Source organism: Octopus sinensis, linkage group LG15, assembly GCF_006345805.1.
Source record: "Octopus sinensis linkage group LG15, ASM634580v1, whole genome shotgun sequence".
Lineage (NCBI taxonomy): Eukaryota > Metazoa > Mollusca > Cephalopoda > Octopoda > Octopodidae > Octopus > Octopus sinensis.
The window spans coordinates 26810086-26825265 of NC_043011.1; the positions used below are offsets into that span (position 1 = coordinate 26810086).

The 15180-nt window shown below is 37.0% G+C and overlaps 1 protein-coding gene and 1 non-coding gene across 3 annotated transcripts in view; both read right to left on the reverse strand.

Moving 5' to 3' along the window:
- Positions 1 to 9256, reverse strand: part of LOC115219853 (reticulocyte-binding protein 2 homolog a-like) — a 37707-nt gene extending 28451 nt beyond the window's left edge. For both annotated transcript variants that reach the window (XM_036509573.1, XM_029790142.2), the window contains exons 1-3: positions 9032 to 9256; positions 6022 to 6130; positions 688 to 783 (exon numbers count right to left, since the gene is read on the reverse strand). In XM_036509573.1, the coding sequence (XP_036365466.1) occupies positions 688 to 783; positions 6022 to 6035 (110 nt within the window). In that variant the 5' untranslated portion in view covers positions 6036 to 6130; positions 9032 to 9256. The remainder of the gene's footprint in view (positions 1 to 687; positions 784 to 6021; positions 6131 to 9031) is intronic.
- Positions 9257 to 12727: 3471 nt separating this feature from the next.
- On the reverse strand, positions 12728 to 12891 carry LOC115220032. Its single transcript, XR_003882421.1, has one exon. It is a non-coding gene; the product is annotated as a U1 spliceosomal RNA (small nuclear RNA).
- Between the last annotated feature and the right edge of the window lie 2289 nt (positions 12892 to 15180).

Here is a 15180-nt window from a genome sequence, read left to right on the forward strand (position 1 = left end):
TATTTCCCTTACAAACCCGAGCAATGCCGGGCGATACTGCTAGTCTCTCTATATATATAAACGGCAAAATGTCTGTCTGTGTGTGTGTATCCTTTATACAAATCCACAATTTTTCGGTTAGAGGGCTCGCACTTTCTATGGTTATTCAAAACTGTCCAAGGGTGGTCGTGAACATCTTTACATTTCCCCAGTCACTCCACAAAGCCATTAAAAAATCAATAGAAGTGACTTTTTTGTGAATTTTCTATCCAAAACCCAATCAAAATGCCTGAAACTCGATACGCCAATTGAATGCCAGCTAGCTTTATGTGATTGGTCAGAGATTTGGACAGTACTTGTGTGTATGTGCGCATGCATGCAGCTGTATATGCATGCACTAGCACTATGACCCAGCAACGCCAGGTCATAATGGAATGGTCATTGCTGGATGGCTTTGATAAACATTTGCCAGTTTGATAAAGGTTTAGCATGAAGCTAAGCAACAACTGTTGTAATTGTTAATTAATAAAAAAACATATTGGATAATTCACATACATACATATAAACATATATGCATGCACACACACAAACACACACACATACACACACAAACACACACACACACACACTGTTTGACAGCTTGAATGTCTCTGATTATAAATCTGCAGGATCAGGATTTACCAGAGAATATTCCAAAGAGTTGCTTACCCATAAAATTCCTTTGAAGCATCCAATGGTCCAGTTTCCAGTATTTCCATATTGTAGTCAAAGTTCTTACCTAAATCAGGATTTGCACGTGAACTTCTGTAAATCATCAATATATAGGGAACATTTTAAATGAGATTTCCTTTTGTATAAGTGTGCACATACACGGGTATGTGTGTGTGTGCATGTGTGTGTGTGCATATGCATGAGAAAAAGGGAAAGAGAGGATATTTATATACATACATACATACACACATCTCTCTCTCCTTCTCCCTCTCTTTCTCTCTGTATACTCTCTCTTTTACTCTTTTACTTGTTTCAGTCATTTGACTGTGGCCATGCTGGAGCACTGCCTTTAGTCGAGCAAATTGACCCTGGACTTATTTTTTGGAAGCCTAGTATTTATTCTATCATTCTGTTTTGCCAAACCGCTAAGTTACAGGGACGTAAACACACCACCATCAATTGTCAAGCGATGATGGGGGGGGGGGGACAAACACATACACACATATAAATATACATATATATATACATATATACGACAGGCTTCTTTCAGTTTCCATCTACCAAATCCACTCACAAGGCTTTGGTTGGCCCATGTATGTGTATGTGTATACATCTTTCTCTGTACATACACATAGACACACTTATATGTATATGTATATCGAAAAGGTAATTATTTCTACGCCTGCTGCTATGTTTGTTGTTTTGTCTCATTTGGTCTAAAGTCGTATGACAACCACCGTTATATTATATTTTGTTTAACCGTTACCGTTTTCAATTTCGTTTTCATCTCTCGTATTTACATCCGTCTCGTGCGTTTACATTCGTGTCTTCTACCAAGAAATCTAATGCTTACAGCTTAGTTTTTTTTCTTGGGGCTGGCCGAGTTGGAGCAAATATCAGAATTGAACAGCCGAAATTTGCTATGATGATTCGGTGTCTGACTGAAGATTGAAGGCTTCGAATGATTTGTCTGTGTTCCGTGTTTGTCCCTTCCTGTATTTCACGTTCTTTATATATAAAACATTTATTCTTATATATATATATATATATGTAGGATCTGACAAGACATGTAAAGTTAAGTATTTTATGGACATGAAACTCTGAGTTACCGAATGAACTGGTCATAATAATCTTTTTCTAAATATATATGTGTGTGTGCGTGTGTGTGTGGTGTGTGTGTGTGTGTATCTCTCTCTATATATATGTGTGTGTGGTGTGTGTGTGTGTGTGTGGGTATATATATAGATATATACATGTACACATTCACAATGTGATGTGTGTGTGTGCGTGTGTGTGTGTATGTATAGATCTGTATGTGTTTGCTTGTATTATGAAAATATAAGTCTCTTATTCACCACCAAAGATAAGAACTTGCTCAGTAAAAATAATTTTTTGGTAACAGGTGGGGCTATCTCATTAGCTTCCTGTAGATGTTGATTGATAGCAAGCTAAAGGACACCCCGTTGAGAAAGTGCTTAACAACCAATTCAATGAAATATTTAAGGTAGAATAGGCTGGAAAACAGCCAAAAGCCATGAATAAACACAGCAATAAAAATTGTATGATTGTGATTTCTGGTACTAAAATTAACAAACATGCTTGGTGGATAAGGTAGGTTTTTTTTTTTCTGTTTAGTTATTTTTCATTTCTTTGTTGACAGGGAGAGGGCATGGTGGTGGTGGTGGTGGTGGTGGTGGTGGTATAACAGGTATTATTATTTTTGGCGGAGAGCTGGCAGAATCGTTAGCACGCTGGGCGAAATGCTTTGTGGTATTTCGTCCGCCGCTGCGTTCTGAGTTCAAATTCCGCCGCCGAGGTCGACTTTACCTTTCATCCTTTTGAGGTCGATAAATTAAGTACCAGTTACACACTGGGGTCGATATAATCGACTTAATCTGTGTGTCTATCCTTGTTTGTCCTCTCTGTGTTTAGCCCCTTGTGGGTAGTAAAGAAATAGGTATTATTCTTTATGCTGGTGGTGGTAGTAGTGGTGGTTTTGATTGGAATGGTGGTGGTGATGGTGGTGGTGGTGTGGTGGCAATGCTGGTGTTGATGATGTTGTTAGTGTTGTTGGAGACAGAAGTGCTAGTGGTGTTGTTGCTGCTATTGTCATTAATTGTGGAGGTAACCTGTGGAAGAGGCAGACCCAGGAAAACCTGGGACGAGGTGGTGAAGCACGACCTTCGAACTTTAGGTCTCACTGAGGAAATGACTAGAGACCGAGACCTCTGGAAGTGTGCTGTGCGCGAGAAGACCCGGCAGGACAAGTGAGTCCACAACCCGTGGCCTTCTACATGGGATGGAGCCAGCCTACGTATGCATACCTTCCCTTCTTGGGACACAAAACTCTACTTGTGAAGACGTGTTGAGGCAAGTGAGGATCAGAATCAAAATCGATCAATGGAAATTGCGGATGTGCTACCAGTGCCGGTGGCATGTCGAAACTCTGCTTGTGAAGACCCATTGAGGCAAGTGAGGATCAGAATCGAAATCGATCAATGGAAATCGATCAATGGAAATTGCAGATGTGTTACCAGTGCCGGTGGCATGTAAGAGAACTTTCCGTTTCGCGACCGTTGCCAGCACCGCCCCGTTTCGTGTCCGTTGCCAGCCTCGCCTGGCCCTCGTGCCGGTGGCACATAAAAAGCACCATCCGTTCGTGGCCGTTTGCCAGCTCTGTCTGGCACCAGTGCGGGTGGCACGTAAAAAGCACCTACTACACTCACGGAGTGGTTGGCGTTAGGAAGGGCATCCAGCCGTAGAAACACTGCCAGATTTGACTGGGCCTGATGAAGCCTTCTGGCTTCACAGACCCCAGTAGAACCGTCCAACCCATGCTAGCATGGAAAACGGACGCTAAATGATGATGATGATGATGATGATGTAGTTGTAGTAGTGGTGGTGGTGGTGGTGCTGGTGTTTTTGTTGGTGGCAGCCAGTGTTGGAGATGGAAGTGTGAGTGTTGTAGGTTGTTGCTGTAGTCAGTGGTGGTGGTAATGTTGCTGTGGAATAAGGGTTAAGAAAAAAGAAATTGAGAAGGTTTATCTCTGGAGGTTCACATATCCAGAAAATTAAAGGTGCAGTGGTAGTAGTGATGGCGGTGGTGGCGGTGGCGGCAGTGGTGATGGTGGTGGTAGCGGCGGCAGTGGTGATGGTGGTGATGCTGCTGATGGTAGTGAAGGTGCTGATAGTGGTAGTGGTAATGTTAATGGTAGTGGAAGTAGTATTAGTGGTGTCTGTACTTCTGCTCTGCTGCTGGTAATGGTGATGATGTTTACGATCACAGAATAATCATAAACCTAGACTATTAGCACTGTTTGTCGCTGCTGTCATCCTGATGATGACAACCACAACCATGACCACCACCACCAATTCTCACACTATGACTATCCACCACCACATTCCCTCTACTATTATCAACCCTATCACCAGCCTTCTATTCAAATATCTGTCATTACCCTAATTTCTGAATAATATAATCAATTAAATCAACAAAATTGTTGTTAAGTTGTTAATACTTGTCAAATCCTGGATTAGGTTAAATTTCTAAATGCTAACTAAGACAAGCTACAACCTGTGGGCCATTCCATTTTCATCAGTAGGGGTGAAGTGGAATGAGGCATGGTGGCAGTTATAACAGTCAGTAGGCTGGCAAGGATAGAGTGTTCCCAACTAAGATCAAAAACCATGACTACCTCCATCACAGAATTACCCATTGATCAAAGTACAATCATCATCATCATCCTCATCATCATAATTTAATGTCTGTTTTCCATGCAGTTTGACTGGATCTGGTAAGCTGGAGAGCTGCACCAGGTTCTAGTCTGATTTGGAAGGGTTTGTACAGCTAGATTCCCTTTCTAATGCCAAACACTCCAAGAGTGTAATGGGTGCTATTTACATGCCACTGGCAATGGCCACAACTATGGTTCCACTTGGTGAGTCTTCTCAAGCACAACAATATTGCCAAAGGTCTTGGTCATTTGTCATCGCCTCCACTGAATATTCCACAGATACTTAACATAAATCTTCAGCCAGATTCAGCTTGGCACTTTTTCTGATAATGTTGAACATAGGAGCAGGAATAGATGTGCGGTTAAGAAGCTCACTTTATAACCACTACTATAACCATGTGATTTCTAGTTCGGTCACACAGCACAGCGCCTTGGGTAAGTGTCTTCTCCTATAGACTCAGGCTGACCAATGTCTTATGAATGAATTTGGTAAACAGAAACTATGAGGAAGTCTATCAACAACAACAACAACAATAATAATAATAATAATAATAATAATAATAATAATAATAATAATAATAATATTAGGGAGTATAACTCCAAACTTACAGGGAAAAATTCAATTTAGTATTGAATCAAATTTCACAATATAAATGTATAATATCCATTTTTTTGTACTTTTGTGATCTAATTATATGTTTTATAATATATTTTATTTTTTCTTTATGATTTGGTTTATGTCTATCATTGTTTGAATTACATAATAGTGGCTTTTCTCTAATTTATATATATATATATATATATATATATATATATATATATATTAAATGATGACGATGATGATGATGATAATATATATAACTTAAAGAAAATGAAACATGAAAGATTACTCATTAGTTTGAGTTGGTTTCTCCACATTCTGTTTGCTTAGCCATTTCTCAAACTGTGTTTGAGTGAAATCAAATGTACCAAGCATTTTTAGAGGTATTTGCTGTTGAAACACACTAACATATCAAGGATGTTCTTTTAAGTCCAATATAATCTCTTGATTTTAATTTTATGAGTAGTCTATCTTTTATATGTGCTTTATATTCTTACCCTTTATATGTGCCATTAAAACATTTGAAACTCCATGGCACCAAAGGTGTGTAATTTTCTCTTTTAACTGCTGATGATTCTAGCCAATAATTTGCTTTCTACATTAAAGCGAAGTATAAGTAGGAATTTGTTAGTATTTGATGCCATCAGGACAAGAAAAAGGCAAAAGAGAAGACACCTTAATTTCATGAGAAGTCTAGGCATACATAGTAGATATTTTCAAGAATGAAGAAAAATGATGTAACTTCTCATTAGGGGACTAATTCTACACACTGTATTACTCAACACTGATCCTAAACAGAAGTTCAGAACTAATGTCCATCAGCTGTCATAAGTAGAAATTTTTGATTGATAAGCCAAAATATTCTGCTGAGTCAGCCAAATTGATGCCATATATCACAAGATCATCATAACAGCAGTTAAATTTTATTTTCTGAGTTAAGTTCAAAAGATGCAAAGTCACATTGTAATCAATATTATATTTCAGTCAAATACTAACCTTGGTCCCCTCATTTTCTCTATGGTTTGAGCATAACAGAGAGGATAATTGAACTTGCTTTCCTTTTTGCATAGATATTTTCAAAATGAGTTAAGCAGTAGATCATTATCTGGAATCAAATGCAAACATATATTGCAACATAAAACAATCTCATACCAACACAAAATCTAAAAAAATTGCATAGATTCAAGAGGTTTGTTCATTAATCCAATAAATATATTGGATCTTCAAGATCCCGAAGATTAGGTGAGAAATCATTAACCTGATATGAAATACTTCTTTTTTCTTTTCTTTTTTTTTCATAAGACAAATAGATATGTAAAATGACTTACACATGAAATATAGCTCTGGAAGAGAATGCATGGAAGAGGAATGATCTATCATGAGTAGATCTTACAAACAGAGTGAGACAAGCTATTAAACTTGACAGTTATATAGTCAAAAGTGAGATGAATTATATGAAGGCAAGGAAAAGCAATTGAAATCAGAAATAGTTGTTGAGATGCACTAATTTCTGGCATAGTCAATCAGGAAATGCAGGTAGGTATTGTTCCCCATGACTCAACATAATAGTATCATTGCCAACAGCTACAGGGGTAAAGGAAATGATCTAGAAATTAACAATTATTATTTTATTGAAAGGTGGGTGAATGTCGGAAGAATGGCCAGTATGAACGGACCAATTCTGAGGTTACACCTGTAACAAAAGAGGTAAATATTAAAGGAGAAAGGGGCTCTCTATCTCCCTTTTGACCAGGGTCCTGTGGATTTTATGGGTTTTTCCACGAGTAACCTTTCGAAGTGCCTCCCTCCTATTGGAAGTTTTAATTGTTACATATTTTTGTTGTTAACTTGCATTTGTACACGGACTTTTCAAATGGACAAAACCCTTTTTGTAACTTTCATCCTGTATTTTGTCCCTTTATGTTTTATCTGATTTTTGTTAGCCCTTGTGGCCAATAAACGAATTAATTATTATCATTATTATTCTTTTCTTCTTCTTCCTCATCATCCTCATCATCACCACCACCACCACCACCACCACCATCATCATTTAACATCGATTTTATTACGCATGTATGAATCAGATGGAATTTGTTGAGGCAGATTTTCTATGGCCAGATGTCCTTCTTGTCACTAACCCTCACTTCTCTTCTACCCGAGTAATATTTTTCCATAGCCAGACATATTTTTCACAGAAGACTGGCAATGAACAACCTTGCTTGTATGATGATGATGATGATGCACATTTAGAACCATCATGCAATGTCTAGACAAATGTGCATGCATACACACACATATATATACACATACACACACATTTGTGTGTGTGTGTGTGTGTGTGTGTGTGTATACATATACTGAACCAGGAACCATGTAGTTTGGAAGCAAGCTTCTTACCACACATCCACTCCTATACTTATTTTATATATATATATATATATATATATATATATATATATATACACACCTCTTGTGTCCATCTCATGTTCTTGCCTTTAGGCTTTCACTTTATACATGCCAGCTCAATATGATTCATTCTCAGTCGAAAGACGCCTGTTGTAATTTCTTATTGTTTGTATTCATAATTGTGTACCATGTTCTCTATATTTTTTGTTTGTCCTTTTTGTCTTTGTTGCCATACACATTTGCTAGCTTTCTTACTAAGGGGTCTAATGCTCTTAGCTTAGACTTTTTGGGGGCAACCAGATCAAATCATCTCAAGTGTAACTGCCTGAAATGGTCATGACTTCTGGGACTTGACTGATGAAAGGAAGCCAAGTATTACCAGTCTTTTTTTGCCTGTCCCTCTAATTGTTTCTCTTGTCCATCTTTGTATCGTCTGTTTGTCTGAACGTTTTAATGCCCTCTATTGTATTTTTGTTCCATTTACATATGTGTGTGTGTGTGTGTGTGTGTGTGTGTGTGTGTGTGTGCATGTATGTATGTATGTATGTATGTATGTATGTATGTATGTATGTATGTATGTATGTATGTATGTATGTATGTATGTATGTATGTATGTATGTATGTATGTATGTATGTATTCTTTTATTCTTTTACTTGTTTTGATCATTTGACTGTTTCAGTTTCTGTCAATCAAATCTACTCACAAGGCTTTGGTTGGTCCAGGGCTATAGTAGAAAACACTTGCCCAACGTGTCATACAGTGACACTGAATCCAAGACTACATCTGAAGTGTATTTGTTGAAAATTTCATGAAAAAATATCCATTTTTCTGAAAGTTATGAGGAAACAAAGTCAGGGGTGGGCACACATACGTAGTTATGCCCTTGATTGTTCAGCTCAGTCGAGCACATGGACCAATGTTATACACACTCACTGATGACGTCATAGACTTTTAACGAAAAATAGTTAAAAAATACAGTTTTCTGAAAATTATGAGCAAACAAATTCGGGTGGAGAGGGGGACATACTTGTATAAGTACGTCAAAGAGAAAATAGGATGTTCATACTTCTCCAAGAATATTAACGAAGTAAATGAAGTGAAATGGCAACAAATGGGATACGAAAAAAAAAACATCATTTTTCGAAATTCGTTTTTTGGTGATCCTTCGGTATACGTACAGTAAGTACCGGAAGTGGTTTTGTTTACATTTCTGAAGATAACAGAAACCCTTTCCTCCCCCCAACCCTAATCCCCCCCACCCATATATATAAAAAAAAACACTTTGTTGAAATGTATCCGGTATTTCCGGATATATATACCGAAGTTACGCCCGTTTTTTTTTTTCCTAAGAAGATAGTCCAGGGTATTTCTAAGGGCACCGTGAAAAAAAAATCTGAATAAACCCCGACAAAACGGAGAAATTGCAACTTGGTGCTTCCTAAATCCGACGTCCGTCTTTAATCTTACTCAGCTTTTCGCTACCTTTACTTCAAAACCAACATGTCAATAATAGAAGTTTTATGAAAAGTAATACATGAAAAAGAAGAAAACACACCAATTAATTAAAAAAAAAAAGAGCTTATAAAAGTCATTACTTACGAGCATATCATATCTCTTCTCTACGTGTTTCTCGTAGAATAATTTTGTGTTTAAGTAGATCTGCTTTAAGGTGGGAGCGTAGGGCCTTGGTTGTCAAGGACACCTTTGGAATTTATCAAAAGTAAACGAACCCAAGTATTTATGACTGACTTGACACAAATATAGCGTGTAAATACCCTCTTAATTGGAATCGTATTCTGCAAATGCCAATGAAATGAAGGACCATTTCGTTACTATATGGCTCTCCGACTGTTGAGAGATAGCGTGTTAAGACATGTTTTATTGGCTTGAACAAATTTCGTCGATAATTTTTCATTTTTATTTATTCATTTATTTATTTTTCCTATGCATTTAATTTCTTATTCATGGACTTCTTTATATTTTATGAAATTTAAGAACACACGAAAAACGTGCTTTCTCTCCCTCTCTCTCACACACATACACAGGCACTCAAAACATGGTAAGACAGACTGACAGACATAAACAGATGTGGTGATGATATAATAGAGAAAAAAGAGACGACTGGGTTGCTTGAAAGAATAACAAAATTGCAAGCCTTTATATGTATGGATGTAAATTTAAATATCTACATACATAACATCAACCTACCTACCTGCCTACCTACCTACCTACCTACCTATCTGCTTGTCAACTTATCTACCTACCAATGTACGTACGTACCTACCTACCTACCTAAATACATACATACATGGGCCTGGGACCCCCTTCGGTCACGACACTGACCATGGGCTTGCACCTAGAAAGTTACCCTCCTAGTCACAAGTCTGGCCAAGGTAGTTTATGGAAGACCAGTAGTCACCCATGCATACCGGCCTCCTCTCGCCACGCCACCAGTGTTATCCAAGGGAAAGGGAAAGGCCGATACAGCTTGGCACCCGTGACGTCGCATCTCATTTCTACAGCTGAGTTACTGGAGCAACGTGAAATATAGTGTCTTGCTCAAGAACACAACACGCAGCCCGGTCCGGGATTTGAGATCACAACCTCACGATCGTAAGCTCGACGCTCTAACCACTGAGCCATGCGCCTTCACTACATACATACATACATACATACATACATACATACATACATACATACATACATACACACAATCAGCTGCCCAGCGGATGTTAACATAAGCTAAAGATCTACGAAAAAGAAAATACCTACGCCGAACTATTGAGGGATCTACAGCTACTCTATTCAGATTTATACCTGTAATTATTGGGGCACATGTATCACGGCAAAAATTTCTCCAATCTGTTACGGTTACATTTGCTATACGACATTCCTGTGTTAGTCCCTTTGCTAAATCTTCTTTTGCCCAATAATATAATATATCAATAATTTGTTCACTAATGACCACCACTACCACCTCCACCACCACCGAAACCGCGCGTAATTCAAAGTTGTTCACTTTGATATCATCACGTGCGAAAAAATTTTCAGTAAGGAATTAATCACCGCGATATTGCCATCGCTACAACAGCAGATAGTATTAATTGGCTTAAGAGACATGGACTTTTAAATACCCAGAAAATATGTACATCGTGTGGAACTAGCATGAGGGATGTAGCTAAAAAAAAATTGTCGGATGGAGTGATATGGTTATGTGGAAGGCCTTGTAGAAAAATGGTTTCAATTAGAAAAGGAACATTTCTAGAAAATAGTAAATTGAAGTGTGAACAAATCATTTATATATTATATTATTGGGCAAAAGAAGATTTAGCAACTTACAGAGACCTTACAGAGTATAAGTATCTACAGAGCATAGGTATCACATTTATTTTAAAACTTAACTTCAAACTTCATTTGTTTTATATTTTGATAAATTCTCTCTGTTGAAAATTATATTTTTATATTCTAAATAATTTGCAATTTCAAAGAAATATTAATTTTGCGTCTTTTAATTTGATAAATTCTACGGAATAATTTTGCGCGTTTTTTGATAAATTCTACGGAAAGAATTTAGCCTGACAGCTAATTCCGTAGTAGTGCCAAAAAATTTATACATTTGTGTGAAGAAATTAATTTATTAAGTTTAATAAATTATATACGTCTGTGTAAAAGAAAAAAATAATTAAGTTTCAGAAATTATATACGTTCGCGTTTGTGTAAAAAAAATTATTATTTAAGTTTTAAAAATTATTTACTTTGTTCAAAAAATATTATTAATATTAATTAATTTTCAAGAATTATTTAATTTATATAATTAATTCATTAATTTTATTCTGTAAAATAGTAATTAATTCATTTATCTGTAAATCCGCGAGAGAATCGCTATGTTGTCACTCAGGCAGCTAGAAATAGCAGCCAGATTTCCCTTCAATAACACCTTATTGTCTTAAAAAGCAGAAAGGTATCTAAAAAATCCGAGTTTTCTCGGGAGCTCTGGGCAAAAACTTGTGCATCCTCGGCACACAAGTAATGTGTGAGGAAAGTTTGGTGAAAATCGGTTGAAAACTGTAGAAATACATACATATTACACACACAGACATCCTTTGTTTTATATATATAGATTTCCCAAAATAATAACTGTGAAATTTGTCATCAGCATGCAAAACTATATCAAAAGTACATTTCCTGAAAATTTTCAGATTAAGATTTGTGGTCGGAAGAAAATGAAAAATACCCGATTTTGTTAATTTTTCTTTGAGCCACTTGAAGTATTTCAAATTTCTAGCAGATTATTTTTTTTAAATGTAGTTTTCAAGACCCAAAACTGCTACTAAACCAGATCAATGTTTGCTAGATCCATGACCACAACCCTTAATCAAATTTAGACAATCTTGTCTCTTTGGTTTCCACCCGAGAGATGCTCTCATTGGTCTTTTCATGGGCATGTGAATACACATACTTGTTCATTATTTCATTACAAATGTCTATTTATATTGGAAACTATTGTTTAATACCTTCGTATTATTTTCATTGTTATTATTATTACTAAGGCGACGAGTTGGCAGAATGGTTAGCATGCCGGACAAAATACTTAACAGCATTTCTTCGTCTTTACTTTCTAAGTTGAATTTCCGCCGAGGTCAACTTTGTTTTTCATACTTTCGAGATCGATAAAATAGGTACCAGCTGAGCCCAGGGATCGATACAATCGACTAGCCCTTTCTCAATAAATATTCTCTTATAGAAGCAGGTACGACTGTGGTTAAGAAGCTCGCTTTGCAGTCACGTGGTTTTGCATTCAGTGCTACTGCGTGACTTCTGCTATCGCCTCGGACCGACTAATACCTGGTCGGTGAAATTGGTAGAGAGAAACTGCGGAAGGCCTCAATGTATATATGTGTGTGTGTGTAGAGGAAAGCGAAGTCCTCTATCTCTCACTGTTGTGCACGCGAGGATAATAAAAATTACATTACTTTCAAACTCAATCGCGTATGTATTTGTCTTTTTTTGTATATATGTATGCCTACCTATTAATAAAATTGTTATAATGAAAACTGATCCGTTTAGCCAACATTATGAATTGGAATAGTCTATATCCGCTCCGCGAATCAACTTTAATCTGATAGAGTAAAGCAAATGGGTTTGAAATTGAAGTCTTTTTGGCTCCAGCTCGGGCACAATCGAATGAAGTAAATAAATATATTTGTACACAGATTATATCATCTCATGTATTGATAAAAATCAAGGATAAAGTAAAAATGGAGAGGAATATTCAGTCTGTTCTTTGTTTGATTTACGGGGTGAGCGCGAACGCAGACCCCACACTTAGAAATAGCGCACCCGAGTCGCCCACATTTGGGGCGATCGCAAAGGTCAACCCAACCGGAGTGCAATGGAAGGGCCTCACTCTGGGAGAACCACCTAGCTGATCATGGTTTACCCCTGTGCCAGGTAAGTATGATTATGCTAGTTGACATTTTTATTATATACATTTAATGGCAAAATCATTGACTGATTTTATATAAACAATATATTCCATTCTATTATTTACACTAAAAACAAATAAGAGAATTTATTAAGTATTTTATTTAGTTTATCATTTATTATTGTTTGATATAAGTACTTTTATAGAATTTGCTTTTCTTGTCTATATTTTACAAATTTAACAATTAAACTTTCTTTCGTAACTGATTTCTCCAAGAATACGTCATTATTCAAGGGAGGTAATTGAGCAATTTCTTCTATTAATGAGTTTTAGTAAATCTTTGTTGATGTTTTCATTCTTAATTTCCTCTTATCTTATCTTATGTTTGTTTGTTCTGTTATATTATCATAATTCAACACAGCTTAAGGATCTTTTGTTTAGTTACCTAGGAAAATCTGGCCTTCAAAAGAAAAGATCCAAAAGATCTTTTTTTTATATATGGGGGGGGGGTTAGGGGTAGGGGTAGGAGAAAAGAGTTTCTGTTATCTTCAGAAATGTAAACAAAGTCACGTGTGTACCTATACCGAAGGTTCGCCATCTTGAGAAATTAGGCTTCTCAAAACCAGAAAGGAGAAAGCTGATTCGAAGACTACAGATCCAAGCCATCATTGGCGCTGTCAAAATCTGTAAAACTTTCCAGAAGTTTATCATTTAAGTATATAATGAGCATGTCTAGACATGCAACTATATGCATGATAATACATACATAAAACAAAACATATAAATCTGCACACATACATACATACATGGTGGCTGCCCCCTCGTTATCGAGTATGACCATTGCACGAAGCTTAATCAATGTTGTTATCGTACAATGCCTGTGCAAGAAGTTTTTTTTTAAGTGAGGAAAGGCTGTGCACTGAGTCAATCCCACTCACTAAGCAACAGCAGCCATAATCCGAAAAGAAGAACAAGTCAACATCATCGGTAACCACTGAGCCGCAGTTTATGTCGGAGTTATCCCAGTTACCTGAGTTACCTTTTCCTAGAAGGATGCCCTAACAAAGGCTAGGAGTCCTTCACTCCCAATGGTTTAACTGCGCGATCGGGTATTCAGTCCTATTATTTCTATGTCCCCGCGCATGATACAACCTTAAGACAATTATTGGATGGCCGTCGACTCTCAAGAGTTTCTCTGCCTTTTGACGGGTTTTGTTTTTCATCCCGCAAGGTGTCCAATAAACACCCTCCTCACCAAACAAGCTTGATAGTGTTGCCGGTTTGGTCGCCGACGACTCGACCATACATACATACATACATACATACATACATATACATACATACATACATGTTTACTCAGTAGAGAAGACCATCATGAGATGAGGCAACGAACACCTAAACAATTAATCTGAGGGCACAGCTGTTCCATGTGAACCAAGGATGGCTGGACTCACCTACTTAAATAGAGACTTGGAAGAAAATATTCATTATATCACCAGAAAGTTATGCATGGGTACATGTTCAAGCAACATTGACAGGAATAATAACTTCTGGAACTGTGATAAGTACGTCATATCTCGTCTTCTCTCTAAGAATTGGAGATAGCTACTTAATACATTTTAACGGTGTAGGTATAAAGTCTTCCTTGGTTTTACTACGAAATCTTGCATGCCATTATGTAACATATGTTACGTGTTCACTCGTGAAAATAGTACAAGAAACGAAGTTTAAAAACAACAGCGTAACTTTATTCTTCGTTAAATAATACAGTGGGCAAAATAAACACATCACGAATTCTGGTTTTATAGTTAATCCATCTTTTGGATAATTCAGCTTTGGCCGTCGTTGGTTGCATGTGTTCCGTTATATTAATTCTGTTCTGTTGCATAACGACAGGAAAATTACATGATTCGCCTTCATGAAAATCGCTCACCCCTCTATCCGAGATGATTTGTTAGACCTATATAGAGACAGAAGAAGGTAGGCTCCAGCTCAGGTTCAGATTAGTTGTTTGAAAATGTATTGCGATCCGTGTCTCGCGCAATCAAATTACAGGACTCTACCAATGTTCTAAACTCACGTGATAGGTAAGACAACCAATCATTACAGATTAACATGGGGAACCTATAAAAGGTTAGTCGATTTCAATATCACAATAGAAATTGGTCTCGCTACAGCATAATCAGCAAAAGAGATATGGATGCTCCTGAACCCCTACGCTTTGATAATGTCTACTATGAGACATGACATTGTTACCAAAACTTATTATTATTATTATGCAAGAAGGATCTTTTCTGTTTAATAAACGATGCTGTGGCATTGT